General features: G+C 44.8%; 1 protein-coding gene across 1 annotated transcript; it reads right to left on the minus strand.

The window, feature by feature from the left end:
* Positions 1 to 3866: 3866 nt before the first annotated feature.
* On the minus strand, positions 3867 to 10482 carry LOC150012989 (spermatogenesis-associated protein 31D1-like). Its single transcript, XM_090275202.1, has 5 exons — positions 10334 to 10482; positions 9096 to 9348; positions 8291 to 8336; positions 7669 to 7729; positions 3867 to 7386 (listed from the first exon to the last, which is right to left on the minus strand). Exons 1-5 carry the CDS (start codon positions 10480 to 10482, stop codon positions 3867 to 3869), a joined length of 4029 nt encoding a protein of 1342 aa, XP_090131328.1.
* Between the last annotated feature and the right edge of the window lie 2885 nt (positions 10483 to 13367).

Raw genomic sequence — 13367 nt, forward strand, 5'->3', positions numbered from 1 at the left:
TGAGTTTAGTATATTCACAGATATGTTCACCCCCAGTCAATTTTAAAACATTTTCATGACTTCAAAAAAAATAATAATAATTCTTATAACCTTTAGTTATAATCCCTCTCCTCTCCTTCCTTCCCTAACCTCCAGCCCTAAGCAACCACTAATGTATTTTCTGTTTCTTTAGTTTTCTCTGTTTTGGACATTTCATGTGAATAGAATCATACACAATCATTCGTGACCATCTTTATTCACTTAGCATAATGCTTTCAAGGTTCATCCATGTTGTAGCAGGTATTAATACTTTTTATTGCCAAATATATTATATTGTATGGATATGCCATGTTTTATTTATCCATTCATCAATAGATGGACCTTTGGGTTGTTTGCACCTTTTGACTATTATAAATACTGAATACTGCTATGAACATTTGTTTACAAGTTTTGGTGTGGACAAGGAATTGCTGCATCATATGGTAACTCCATATTTGACATTTTGAGGAAGTGCCAGACTATTTGTCAAAGTGGCTGTACCCTTTCTCATTCCCACCAGCAACCCATGAAGGCTCCACTTGCTCCACATTCTCAGTGACACTTACCTGACTTTGTCATTCTAGCCATTTCTTTGTGTGTCTGTTGCTATATCATAGTGTTTTTGATTTGTATTTTTTCTGATGGCTAGTGATGCTGAGCATCTTTTCATCTCACCTTTTACTATTAATGGCATTTTGGGAAGAAACAGATCAGTGTGTCTGATCTACTGTGTTTAAGTCATTTCCATGTTTAACGGGAAAAAAATTTCTTCTTAACATTTGAAAACACATATAGTGATGCCAATTCTGTAGATTTCTACTTCTGTACATTTAGCATGTAGGCCTAGTTACTGCGTGATTAAGGGACAGCAATATTGTGCACTGGATTTACTCTATAAGATTACTGCTTGCATGAAATTGAGGGAAGAATTCACTCAAATGGCTCTTCGGGGCTGGCTAGAAGGCAGAGCAGAACTGATTGCCAAAATCTTTAAAAGCTTGCTACTGTTTAATCTGTGGTGCATAAGTGTGTTCTACATGTGATAAATATGAAATAAAAATGAGAACTCTGACATGAACACCTAGCATGTGTCTGAGAGATAGATGGCAAGATGTTTCAATGGGCTTTTCCACTTTATTGTATTGTAAAAAGGGATGTATTACACAGACGAGAGGTAATTATGGAAGTTGGGTGAGGGTACATTGGAAGATACATTGTTCTAGCTGCTCTTAGGCATGTTTAAACATTTCTGTTTTAACAGGTTTAAAAAAATTAAAGATTGTGGTTATCTCATAAGCAAGGGTGCATCAGTCTATCCTCACCCATCAAGATGGGCATTTAGGTGTCTCTCCATGAGATGATTTTAAGAAGTGTCATTCCTTTGATATTGGGAAGGAACAAGTAAGGGAAGAATGTGAAAAGTGTTGTTGGAAAGTTCCCATCTCATGGCGTATAGCCCAGTTCATCTGCTGGGCATGTGGAGATGCCTCAATGTGAGGCCAGTGAGATTTGAAACAGATTTGAGTAGCTTTGGGGAGAGAATGGACTGAAGAAACAGGGACCTAAACTCCATTTTTTTTTTTTTTTGTTCTTATGTTAGTCAGCATGGGATCATTATTTGTGGAATGAAAGAATAATTTCCAGTAGTTCAGGGGCATCAGTAGAATCGATTGTGAGATTTTATCCAATAGTAAGCCATTACCTATAGAAAGATATTTCTGGAAGAACACAGGCTTGAAATTTTGCCAGACAGGAAGGGTTAAAGGGAACTGGGGTGGGGGCCATTGTAGAGGAGCTTTTTTAAATGTTAGTAAACAGAAAGACCATCAAGTCCACCTTGGTGAGGGATGAAGACAAGGGCTTTGTGGATTGACAGGGAGTAAGTGGAAAAATGTATGTCTTGGCATTGAAAAATTAACAAGGGGCACCTATGATGGGAGGATAGGTAACAAGGCCACAGGGTAGAAGGTGGGATTGCATTATTCCTGATGACTGAGGTGTTCCTGGGAATAAGCCCTACAGTGCGGCAGTAACTGCACTGGAGGGGAGGCAAAGGGCCCTAAGATGACATGACGTAGGAGCTGGGAGGCTGGGTCATTGGCTGCTTGATGCACATGGATGTTAGAGCCCTCCCCTGCCTGCTCACCTCTTCAAGTTCCCTGCCCCGTGGGCCCTATTCCGCAATTTTTCCCCACTAGGACTTTCACAAAATCTGCATATTTTTTCTGTGACACCAAGCTTCCAACATTGTATGGTCAATGTCATAACTCTGGACAAGAAGATACAAATGTGGTAGTGAGAGAGGCTGTGCTGGACATCTGGTTTTTGTATTTTATTTTTCTTTACCCTCTGGATTCACAAGGCTTGCTAGGAAAACTACTTAAAGTGCTCACTAGGACATTCATTCCACTTTTGTGTTTCAGTGTGTGAAAATGGAGATGCCGTCCCTCCAGACTGCTATAGTAAGGGTATGTTGCAGGTTTGGCAAAAAAAAAAAAAAAGCATTCCATGCACGTCTGTGGTGAGCCCTCAAATATCCATAACCCCGGTGCATAGTCTAGAGCTCACTTCTGGTTTGTGAGCTGCTGGTGTTCTGGGAGATTATAGCACCACCAAAGTCATGAATATCCGAGGTGGCATCTCCACCCAGACAGGAGAGCTGTACACACTAAGGGCAAGCTCCTGTATATTTCCTTCAAGCACGGATGGAAGGCAGCACCAGCTCCCCTTTCCCAAAGACAGGGATGCTGTGCAAATACTGCTTTACTTCTCAAGGACAGCCCATGTACTCTGGGTGAGAGGCATCAGTATGCTGTGCGGTGCTCTGCTCAGCCACGGCAGATGGAGCTGGGGTCGGTGTGAGAAGCCGGGAGCAAGACAGGGTCCCTGTGTGGGGCTGATGAAGCTTATAGACCTTTGTCCACCCACGAGGTCACTCTCCCCCTCTTCATTTGTTCTTACTTCCTCATTCGCTCTAGGGTATCTTGTCCTTACTCTCAGCTTTATTTTACCTTGGGAGGTAGGTGGCTGCCTGGTTAACATTCCTACCACTGATAGCTGAGTGATGCTTTTGCTCAGGAAAAGAAATGTCATCAATCCTGCAGCCTGAAGAAATGTCCAGAGATGGGAACCACTTCCCCAAGGTGACCTTCGGTAGATATATGTCAGTGTCAAGGTTAAAATATGCTTCCCCAACACATGAACATGATCCACCAGAAAAATATGGAAGCAGCGTTTGTGCTGTTCCTAGACCCTACCCCAACCAGCCCAAGATCCACTGCAGCAATATCGCCCAAAACACTCCCATTCAGGGTTCACCCACTTGTGGCATTTTCTGATCATGGACTTCTAAACAATGATTAAGCCACTGTCTCCTCTTCACTAATATTTTCTAAAATATTCTGTCCTTGACCTTTTCCAGATACAGAAGGCCTGTCTTCCCTGCTCTTCTCAAGGATAGAAAACCTTCCGTGAGGGGAAGGTGTGGGCTTCTGTCCACGTTCATTAAGGCTAAGCTACGAGGAAGGAGACAGAGCTCATCTCCTCAAACTTCGTCAGGGAGGAAGTGGGCTTTCGGGGAGGGTATGTGATATCTACTTCTCTACAAGTGCTCCAGGGACTGGTCACTTTGGAAGCCAAAGGAAGCAATCAGTAGGAGCTGAACGAACTCCTTTTCTTTAAGCACAAGCCTGGAGATACCCAAAACCCATGCCCCCAACACAGTACAGAGGAAAGATAGCACTATTAGCAGGGAAACATTTATTAGGCAAATCAGTATTCTCCATAAGGAAGGAATTGCCTGGAAATTACAGAATAGGATTTTCTGTCTAAATCACAGGCACAGATCTCTACACACAGTGCCTTCTGCAGTGGTGAGAGCAGCAGGAGGTAGTGTGAGGCCTGCAGGTGGGGCTCGGATGGGTCACAATCCCCCTGGAGGGCACAGATTGGGGCTGCTTCTGTTGAAATTGATGGTCTTTTAATGCCCCAACTTTCTGGGGGTGTCTGTCCTCATTTCTGCTCATAGAGCTCTGGCCAGGAAAGATGGCTGTTTGGCGGGAGGACTTACAGGAGGGGGCCCTGGAGTGGACAGGCTGCGCCTGGGCCCGCACTGCTGCCTTCTGCTGATCTGTCCCCAGCTTCACTGCCGAGGGAAGGGGCTCTTGAAGGCAGGCGGTAGCTCCTGTGGGCTGAGGTCCCACTTTCTCCTCAGGGAACTTCCCGAGTTCTAAAATGGCTCTCTTTGCGTCCATCATCCCAGTAAAGGTTGCTCTCCTTCTAATTGGGCCTCTGCTCTGCACAGATGCTATGCAGCTGCCCTTTACCTGGGGGTCTTCTTGCTTTGTGCTTTTCACCTCAGGATTATGCCATTTAAAAAATGATTTGATTTTATTTATGAAATTAGTATCAGGAAGAGATTGTCTCTTCTGTGATAGGGTCTGGGAAGACTTGCTCACAACCATCTTCTGAGTAGAATCTCTCACTCTTCCAGGTTGGGATGCTACCAACCCTGCATCCCCTGCACCAAGCTCTTCTGATCTGGGGCTTGTGGGACTCCCTTTCTCTGTAGCTGGTGGCAAATTCTTATTCTGGCACAACATTAAGATGTGCTCAGGGACCCAAGGCTCCTGCTGCTGCTCCATACTGGCTCTTCTCTTCTCCAAATGGACACGCAGCACCTGGGAAAGTCCCATGTCCACCCTGGGGACACTCTGAGCATGAGGCAGGGAGGCTTTGTTAGTCTCATGGGACACGTCAGTGGGTTTGCCTTGGGCCTGTCTATTCTTTCTCGTCTCCAGCTTAAACTTTAGCTCATCAATGAGTTGCTTGTTTAAGTCTGAAGACGCAGGATCTTGGGGAGCTGGTGTTTTTGGTGGGGGCACTTTAGTAGTCACCGTGGTTGTTTCTTTGCTCCCATTAACATTTATTCTTTGGGAGATTCCCGGCTTGTTGGTTGTGAAGGTGTCACTGGTTTTGTATTGAACACCATTCAGCTCCTCAGCCTTGACTATCTCCCCGGACACGGTGGGCATGGAAGCAGGTTCTGCTGTCCCCTCCGTGCTTTTGCCCAGTTGCATTTCTGCTCTGCCACTGGAATTCACACTCTTGCCCTCTGGCTCATGGCTGGCCCCGGCTTGCCTTGCAGGCAGCTTTGGCGGGTGAGTGTTGTCTATTGGAAAACGTCTCTGCCTTGCTTTGCCAGTGATGTTGTTTGTGACAGGCAGAACATTTTGTCTGGCTCCGAAAATTTTCTGAACCTCCTCTACAACCTCATGTTTGTTATCAGAGGGTGATTGTTTCAGGGTCCCCTGTCCTTCCTCGCCCACAAATGAGGGGGCAGGGGGAGGGGTATTCAGGACAGTGGCTGAGTTTTCTGTTCTCTTTCCTAATCCATAAAGGATTCTAGGGCTTCCTCTCACGGGCGTGAAGCCCCGAGATTTGGAGTTAACCTTCGAAATCCAGTTGGTTGAGGAGGAGGAGTGGGAATCATATGAGGAATGAGACGAAGTATCTCTCAGTTTAAAGATTTCCATGGATTCAAGGACCTTGGCAGGAAGGCCCTGTAATGTCTCTTCATGAAACTTGGTAATATGAGCTTCCAGCAACTGCTGTGCTCTGGACACCAGGAAGGAAAGCTCTTGGGATGTGTCCACATAGTAGTCCCTGCCCACTGGTGGTGGCAGACTCCTCTGTTCTATTTTGATGTGGGACTTTACAGAAGGAGTCTCCTCCATAGTGTGCCAAGAACCATGCACAGTCCCAGGGAGCTGACCCTCACTGATATCATCAAGCTTCTTGCTGAGATGTAGTTTCAAATCATTTTCCAGTTGTCTTGGACTTTCACTCTCCCCTGACACCATTGAATTTACTTCTGATGGACTCATCATGGCTAGGCCTTTCTCAGAGCCATACCCTACATCCTTACCTGAGGAGCTGTCTGAGTCACTCAACAGATCTTCTGGATCATTCTTTTGGCTCTGCTCCTCATCTGTCCCCGGCTCCTCTGGCCAAATCATTTCTGAGCCACTCTCACGGAAGCTTCCTGGCTTGCTACTCTGGCCCTTATACTCAGACATCCACGAGAGGCCATAACTATTCTTTGACTCACATCTGTCTGAGCACTTCTTTGGTCTCATCAGTGACAGAGACTCATGGATCCTGCGGGGCAGGCCCGACCTGTGGTGGATGGTCTTCCTTTTAAGGTATTTCTCAAGTTTCTGTTGAAGTTCACTGTTGAGTGGAATCTCTCCAGGATCAATGGAAACTGAAATATAGTCCTCAGAGGGCTGGCAAGAAGGACAGGTGGGAGCTGGAGCATGGAAGGCTTCTGTAGACTTTTGAACCACAGAGGGTAAGCCCAACAAACTTTCCTGTGTCTTCTGCAACACATTCCATTCTAGGTGTTGAATTTCAGATGAGGTGATGTGTTCTAATTCATTCTGGGGTCCATGGAATTGCACTCCACAGGCACTATCCTGGGTTATGGGACCGGATGGAGGGATTGGGAGTGGGGTTTGAAGGTGGACCTGTGGTTGGGTCTGAGTGAGAGGTAGGGGCTGGGACTGGGGCAGGGTTTGAGACAAGGGTTGAGGTTGGGCCTTAAGCAAGGATGGAGGTAGGAAATAAGGAAGTACTGGAGATTCTTGGCCTGTAGGGGCATTGGAGACGCTATTAAAAATAAAGATTGAGGGACAGTCACCCAAGGCATGGCCAGCAGAGGGCAAGGACTCGCTGTGCAGAGATGGAAGACCCCAGAAAAGCTTGTGCTTTAAATGGTCCTCCCCGGTCTTAAGATATGAGTACTGCTGTGCCAAATCATGCTCATCAGGGCTGAGAAACAGGTGGTGTCTAGGACCTATAAGTTTGGCAGCAGCGTCTCCTCCAGGAGAAGTCTTTGTAGAATAGATGTCAGCAAACTCTTTATGGAAATCCCGTTTTGCCAGGTTTGAAGAGAAAGAGTCTTTGGGTTGAGGTACGGAACTGTGCACTGGGAATCTGGGTTCCAGAGGAAGAAAAGGCTCTGGAGGCAGAGCTTGGCCTGGTGGTGAGGGTGACAAAACTTTACCCAAGGGAGCCCTTTGGTCAGGAGACAGAAGAGAGGGGGGTGGTGAGAAAGGCTCAGGCAGAGGAGGTGGGATTAGGTCTCCCGGAGGGACTGCTGAGAAGGCAGAGGACTGAGTGGATGATGATGACTCAGTCACGGGAGCTGTAGAAGCCAGAGGGGACACAGAGGGAGGAGGATCTTCCAGGGCCTCTGAGATCGGCCACCAATCGAGCTCAGCAGTTGTGTGATTATACATCTCACAGGAAGGGTCTGGACATACATGTTGATGAACACTGATGGTATCATGATGCTGGCCCAGGGGGCTGCAGGAGACAGGAGGTACAAAGCTGCAGCCAGGACCAGCACAAGGAAAGAAGGACATATTGGCCTGGTGGGGTGGGGCCACTTGAAACCTGCTGCCCCTTCACATTGCTCCACATCCATGATGTCACAATGTACTCAGCAGCACTCACCCCAAGGCATTCACTCACATTCCCGTTCCCATGGCAACCCCCTCCCATGACTATGGATGGTTACACTGAATCCCTGGAATTGCATAGAACATGCTAAAGAGAGACCAAGAAAAGGGGGGAAAGACTAGTCACCTTTTCAGGACAGAATTTAGCCTCTTATTCTTCTCTTTACCCCTGTGGTAATATCTTGAACCTGGGAAACCAGGAGAGTGGGTTACACATAATAAAGGTAGACACATTGGTATTGCACAGGGGTCCCTTAATGGGAGACCATTGGGAGAGTAGACTCTGAAAGCCCCAAGAATTAGTATGAAGTCAAATGCTCAATGATACTACTAAGGTCCCCATGTCCACGTTGCTTCATTTATAAAGTACTTTTTATACACATCTCATTGGATGCTCAAAACCACTCTGTGAAGCAGAGAGGTCAGTGGTTACAACAAAGAGGAATCTGATCAGCCCAAAGCCAAGGTACCTTCACAGAGTCAGGAGACAGGAGTTCTGACTCTGGACATCTACTGGGCAACACCCATTGCCCCGGTCCGTGATGCTTCCTACCCAAGGACAGCAGAGCAGAGAATCTGAGAAGTCTCAGGTTCTGACTGTCTTTGCATGAGCCTCCCCTCCGAGGGCTCTTTGTTCTGAGAGGGACTGTATCTACCAAGTGCCAGAGAACAGGCACCTGGTACCTCATGGAAAAGAGAGAGAGAGGGGGTCACCCTTGGGAGGTTGGGCGGGACAGGCATAGCCTTACCTCTCGATGTCCCATCTTTCCTTCTCCTCTTGGCTCTGGTCCGACGCTGAGAACAGAAAGAAAAGAATGAGAGGTTGGGACTCACTTCTCTCAGTCCTCTCCCTAAGAAACACAGATATTTATTATTCAAGAATAATGTCTCTCTGAGCCAACAAGCTCATTTTAATTAATAGAACTTTTTTGGTTTTTTGTTTGTTTGTTTTTTGTTTTTACCAATATTTAAAGCTTTAAAATGTTTTTAATTTTTCATTCTTTGAAAAGCTCAAGAAAGGCTTTTGTCTGTGAGGGCCACACTGGATATTCTCAGAGGGCCTCTGCTCAATGCAGGCGTATAATCTGAGGCCTACAGTTGCCCATGTTCCCTCACATAGGACCGTGTAACCTGGGATGGAGCCCTGCCTCTCTTCTCAGGGGCTCTGAGAGGCTCAGCACTGCTCTCCTGACCAGCCCAACACAAAGGCTGGGGGCTCAGTGAACGATGTGACTCATGCTAAAGTGCTGGTTAACTCTGGTGTCCTGCAGAGAAACCAAAGTCTCTAAATAACTTGATCAAGAACTAGGGACTCACTGTGTTTGAAATCTTAGCCAGAAACCTGCCACCACACCCACATGGTGTGTGAGCTTCATGTGGCAACCTGAGTCCTCCCTGGACCCTAACCCTGCCCGGTCCCGTCCCCTGGAACAGTGACATTCTAGTCTCTCCTCAGACATCCCATCTTCGGTGTCTCTCTGACTCAACCAAACTCGAGTAAAAAGGGGAACAACAGTAAAGAATCTCTGTTGGGGCCTGCTCAAGTTTCCTTACCTTTTCATTGTGTTCACTTTCCCAGTAGGTTGGGGTAGATGGAATTCCCACCATGCAAATGAAGATTAGGAGGAGCACCCACAGCACACAGATGTAAGTTAGGCTGCGGGTGTCATCTCTAGGTTCTGCGAAGACGTACAGATAAATCTCTTGAAGCACATTCAGAAATAGGTCGAGTCCCATTTTCCGAAAGGCAAAGCTGCTCAACGCAACTGAGCTCTGAGAGGGCAGGCTCTTGGCTTTATTGCCACGCCTGCATCACACGGCATTGAGGAGTCATAAAGGGCTTCAGAGGTGGGGAGGGTGCACCTTCAAGAGGGTGTGTCCACAGCCCCCCCGCCCCCCAGCCCAGCAGATTCCCTTCATCCCTCTTAGGCCTCCAGCTCCTTCTGCCCTACTCTGCTATCCTATTCTCTAATTTGCCTTTTAACATATCACCCATTTACCTTAATGAATGCTCTTCTTGTTTCATTGTAACCCAGATATTATCTGGGTCCCCTTTAATGTTTGGAGACCTTGACTTCAGTCTTTCCATGTCCACTACCTTGCAAGTCTGAAATAGTGCCTGGAAATTTTGCTTGTACCTGGACATTTGCTCTCAGGATCATATCTGTCCTCAAATCCAAATTACATCAACCCAGGTACAGAACTTAAAGTTCTTTTAGACTTAGTTTTGTGAATGTTAATTAGCAAACTTTAGTTTTTTCAGTAAGTTATAAATGAACAATGAAGCTTAAAATATCAGCCATCCCAGGAATGCATCTCACATATCTCACATGTATCTCACCCGCAAGTGTTGTAATAAAATCCTCCCCCGAGTGTCTCAGGCAGCCATGGAGGTGGCCGAGGTGGTGGCTGGTAGAGTGGGGTCCCCATACAACCAACTGAGATGCATCCCCACTCAGAAGTCTGGTCCCAGAGTTCAGATTGCACTGCGCTGTATTGTCTCCAAGGAGGATATTTTAGAAAAGTTCTACTATAACAGTGCTACTATTTGAGGTAGCTCATTGGAAACATGTCATTGGCTTAGGATTCTCATACATTTTCAGTTTTCTAGGGACATTCCTCAGTGCTCTCTCTCTCTCTCTCACTCCCACCCTGTTCACTATCTGTGGGCTGGGACACATGGTTGCAGCCATTTTTAGGATCCCCAAAGCTGTCTGGTTTGAATGAAAATGATGTAGCCTCTTAGGGCTGCCAGACCCTCATTTATTTATTTGCGGACATAACATGCGTACCTTGTATTCATGTTGAGTCTCCCTGGGTTCTCACCATCATGGGTCCACTGGAATTCTGTGCCATGGGGCTCCCCAAATGCTGTATGTGAACAGGTCGGCAAGGATGGGCAGGTTCTCACATCGTGCGCATCCTCTCTGCTCATGTACATCCTCCGTTGTCCCCTTGGACTTCTCTTACAAACTCTAGTTCAAGATAAAATTATAAGAATCTTAAAATGGTGATGATGGAGTATTAAACCACACCTGAGTGGTTACCACACCCTGTGTGATAACACAGATGGTATTCCTGTGACCTGCTCTGTGGCTCGGTTCCCCACCTGGGTTCACATCCTGGTCTTACCACACTTTGTGTGAACTTGAGGGTGATAGCTAATCTCTTGAGAGCTTGATTTTCTTGTTGGTCAAATAGAAATGCACATAGTCATTATTTTCAGCAATTTTATAAAGCATTTTTATCAATGTTCATTAAACTACTGGCCAATAGAAATATAAGTCAAAGAAGCCAGTCCCATATGTACTTTTATATTTTCTACAAGTCACCTTTACAGAGCTCAGGCTCTGATGTTTTTTCCAGGTCTTTGCCCAGAAGTAACCAATACAGAAAGCCCTTCCCTGACCATTCTCTCTGTAGGAGGTAAAATTCTAAGGCGGCCCCATGACCTCCTTCCCCCTTGTGTACTGTGCTTGTGCAGGTGGAACCTGTGATTCAGTGGGATCTAACTCCCATGATCAGGTTACAGTCTTTGACTCTGAGTGATGATGTTCCTGGGTGAGCCTGACCTATTCAAAGTATCTCTTAGACAAGGAAGAAGCTATTACAGATATTGTCCCTCTGCTTCCATGAGGTCTGGCTGATGTAGGAACTGAATTCTTCCAAAATACACCTAAGTATGGAAGAGGACTGCAAGCCTCATATTCAATATAGCACTGGCCAACTCTTTGACTACAACCGTGTGAGACTTAAGCAGAGAACCCAGGGAACCATGGGTAATGTGAGATAATGCATTTGTGCTGTTTTAGGCCATGAAGTTTACAATGATTTGTTATGCATCAATAGAAAACTAATGTAATGTCTAAAACACACCTACCAACATTCTCTGTTCCTCTCTCCTGTATTGTTTTTCCTTAGAGCACTTTTGCTCTCTGAAATTATATCATGCAATTATTTACTAGTTAATCTGGCTGTCCCACTGCATCATAATCTCCACTAGGTAAGGGACTCTGGCTTGTTTACTACTGAATCCCCAGCTCCTTAAGCAGTGCTTGCCATACAACAGGTGTCAATAAATATTTGTTGAATTAACTCATAAACAAATATATGTTTATGTTCAGTGCTTACCTAATTTTAAAAACAATTGTTATAGGTGTACTTCATTTCAAATAAACTTCACATGGTGAATCTTAATTTATGTATTAAAAAAAGAGTTTAGTGTTGGTTTTTATTTTCTGCAAGAATATAAAATATAAAACAATTTACAAAAATGCCACTTAGGTAAAACTTGTTATGAATATACGTATTACATGAAGCAAGGCAAACCTGACTATTTAACAACCTCATTACAGTTTCTTTTAACAAATGTTATTGTGTTTTAACATCAAACATATAGGAAGAGAACAGGAGACAGATAACCTTGACTATGTGCACTTGTTGAAAGACAACTCAGTTAGAAAAGCATACTGAATGGATGAAATGATCAAAGTGCTACCAATGCGATTTAATGGCTCTCACTAATGAAATTACTTTAAAAAATATTTCAGTGATGGCAGTGCCCAGAACAATTTAATGGATTATTTAAAATTGTATAATGGTACATTGCTTTATAAATAAAAAATTTATATCCAAATGAAAATGGACAAAATAAGCTTGCTAATACCCAATGCTCCCCCTTATTTGTTCATTTGTGATGCTCGATGACATATTGTGACACTCATTTTCGCTTACTTTTTGAGGGGAGAATGCCACAGGTAAAACCACAAACAGGAGAAAGCTGAGATGTTTGCTGCTCTAAGATGTGCCCATTGCAGTGGAGCCCAACAGTGCTTGTGTGTGCGGGAGATGCCTCTTGGCATCATGGTGACTGTTCTAGGGTGCAGAACTCATGAGTGGTTGGGGCACCTTCTACCGGCCACCCAGTATAACCCCTTGTTCTCCTGCAGTGACCAGCAGCAATGCTGTGACAGTGTAGATTTGTCCTAAAATCCTGAAACATTTCTCACACCACAGATGGAGTTTAAAGAAGCACGGAATTTGAGGTGTTGGCTTCACGTCTGACTTCCTGAGCTGCCTTGGTTAGCCGGCAGCCAGAAGATGTTTGTCTAATGTCCAGTAGGGGAAGCATGGGGCCTGCCAGTGCGAGGCAGCCCTGGGATGGAGAAGAGCAACGGTAGGCATCATGACTGAACACTCATTCCTGTTTCCATACATAAAATACAATGATTTCTTTTCCTACAAAAAACACACGATGGAACAACAAAGTATCCTGAAAAGTTACTGGGATGATAGAGAGCGTTGCTTTATCTGAGAAAAACCTTTTTCTTCATAAGGGTCCCAGTAGTTCTCATCTGCAAGTGGAAATGAAGAAACCGGAACTGACAAACACTACAGCAGTGAGGTGGTCAAGGGTAACATTAACAAGGACGTCATGTGGATAGTACATACACTTGTTATTTTGCCATCAGAATGGCAGCTTACTTAGCTCTGTATTCTTGTTCCAAAAATTACAACAGCAGTCCAATCATGAGAAAAATAGCCAAGTACCAATCGAGGGACATTTTACAAAATACTTAATCAAAAGATGTATGTATATACTCATACACACACACACACACCCCTGTATAAAAATACTTATTTCCATATCTAAATTTAAATGTATGTATGTATGTATAGCAAGGAACCATGGGACTTTATATTTTTCTAAAAAATAGGTAGTTGAATAAATTTAAGTAAGAATAACAAATGAACAAATTTTAGAGTCAGGATGATTTCCTATGAAAAAATGATTGGTATGTGATTTTTAAACAACTGGATTTTCTG

The sequence above is a fragment of the Furipterus horrens genome, unplaced genomic scaffold, assembly GCF_987537825.1.
Source record: "Furipterus horrens unplaced genomic scaffold, mFurHor1.1.pri manual_scaffold_4, whole genome shotgun sequence".
Classification (NCBI taxonomy): domain Eukaryota; kingdom Metazoa; phylum Chordata; class Mammalia; order Chiroptera; family Furipteridae; genus Furipterus; species Furipterus horrens.

Bases quoted from the DNA above. Each gene is read 5' to 3' on its own strand.
- LOC150012989 (XM_090275202.1), bottom strand. From the start codon at position 10,482: ATGTACATGAGCAGAGAGGATGCGCACGATGTGAGAACCTGCCCATCC. The intron at 9,349-10,333 runs GTACGCATGTTA...CGTGTGATGCAG, and splicing joins AGACTCAACATGAATACAAG to GCGTGGCAATAAAGCCAAGA. The intron at 7,730-8,290 runs GTAAGGCTATGC...CTGGTTTCCCAG, and splicing joins GAAAGATGGGACATCGAGAG to GTTCAAGATATTACCACAGG.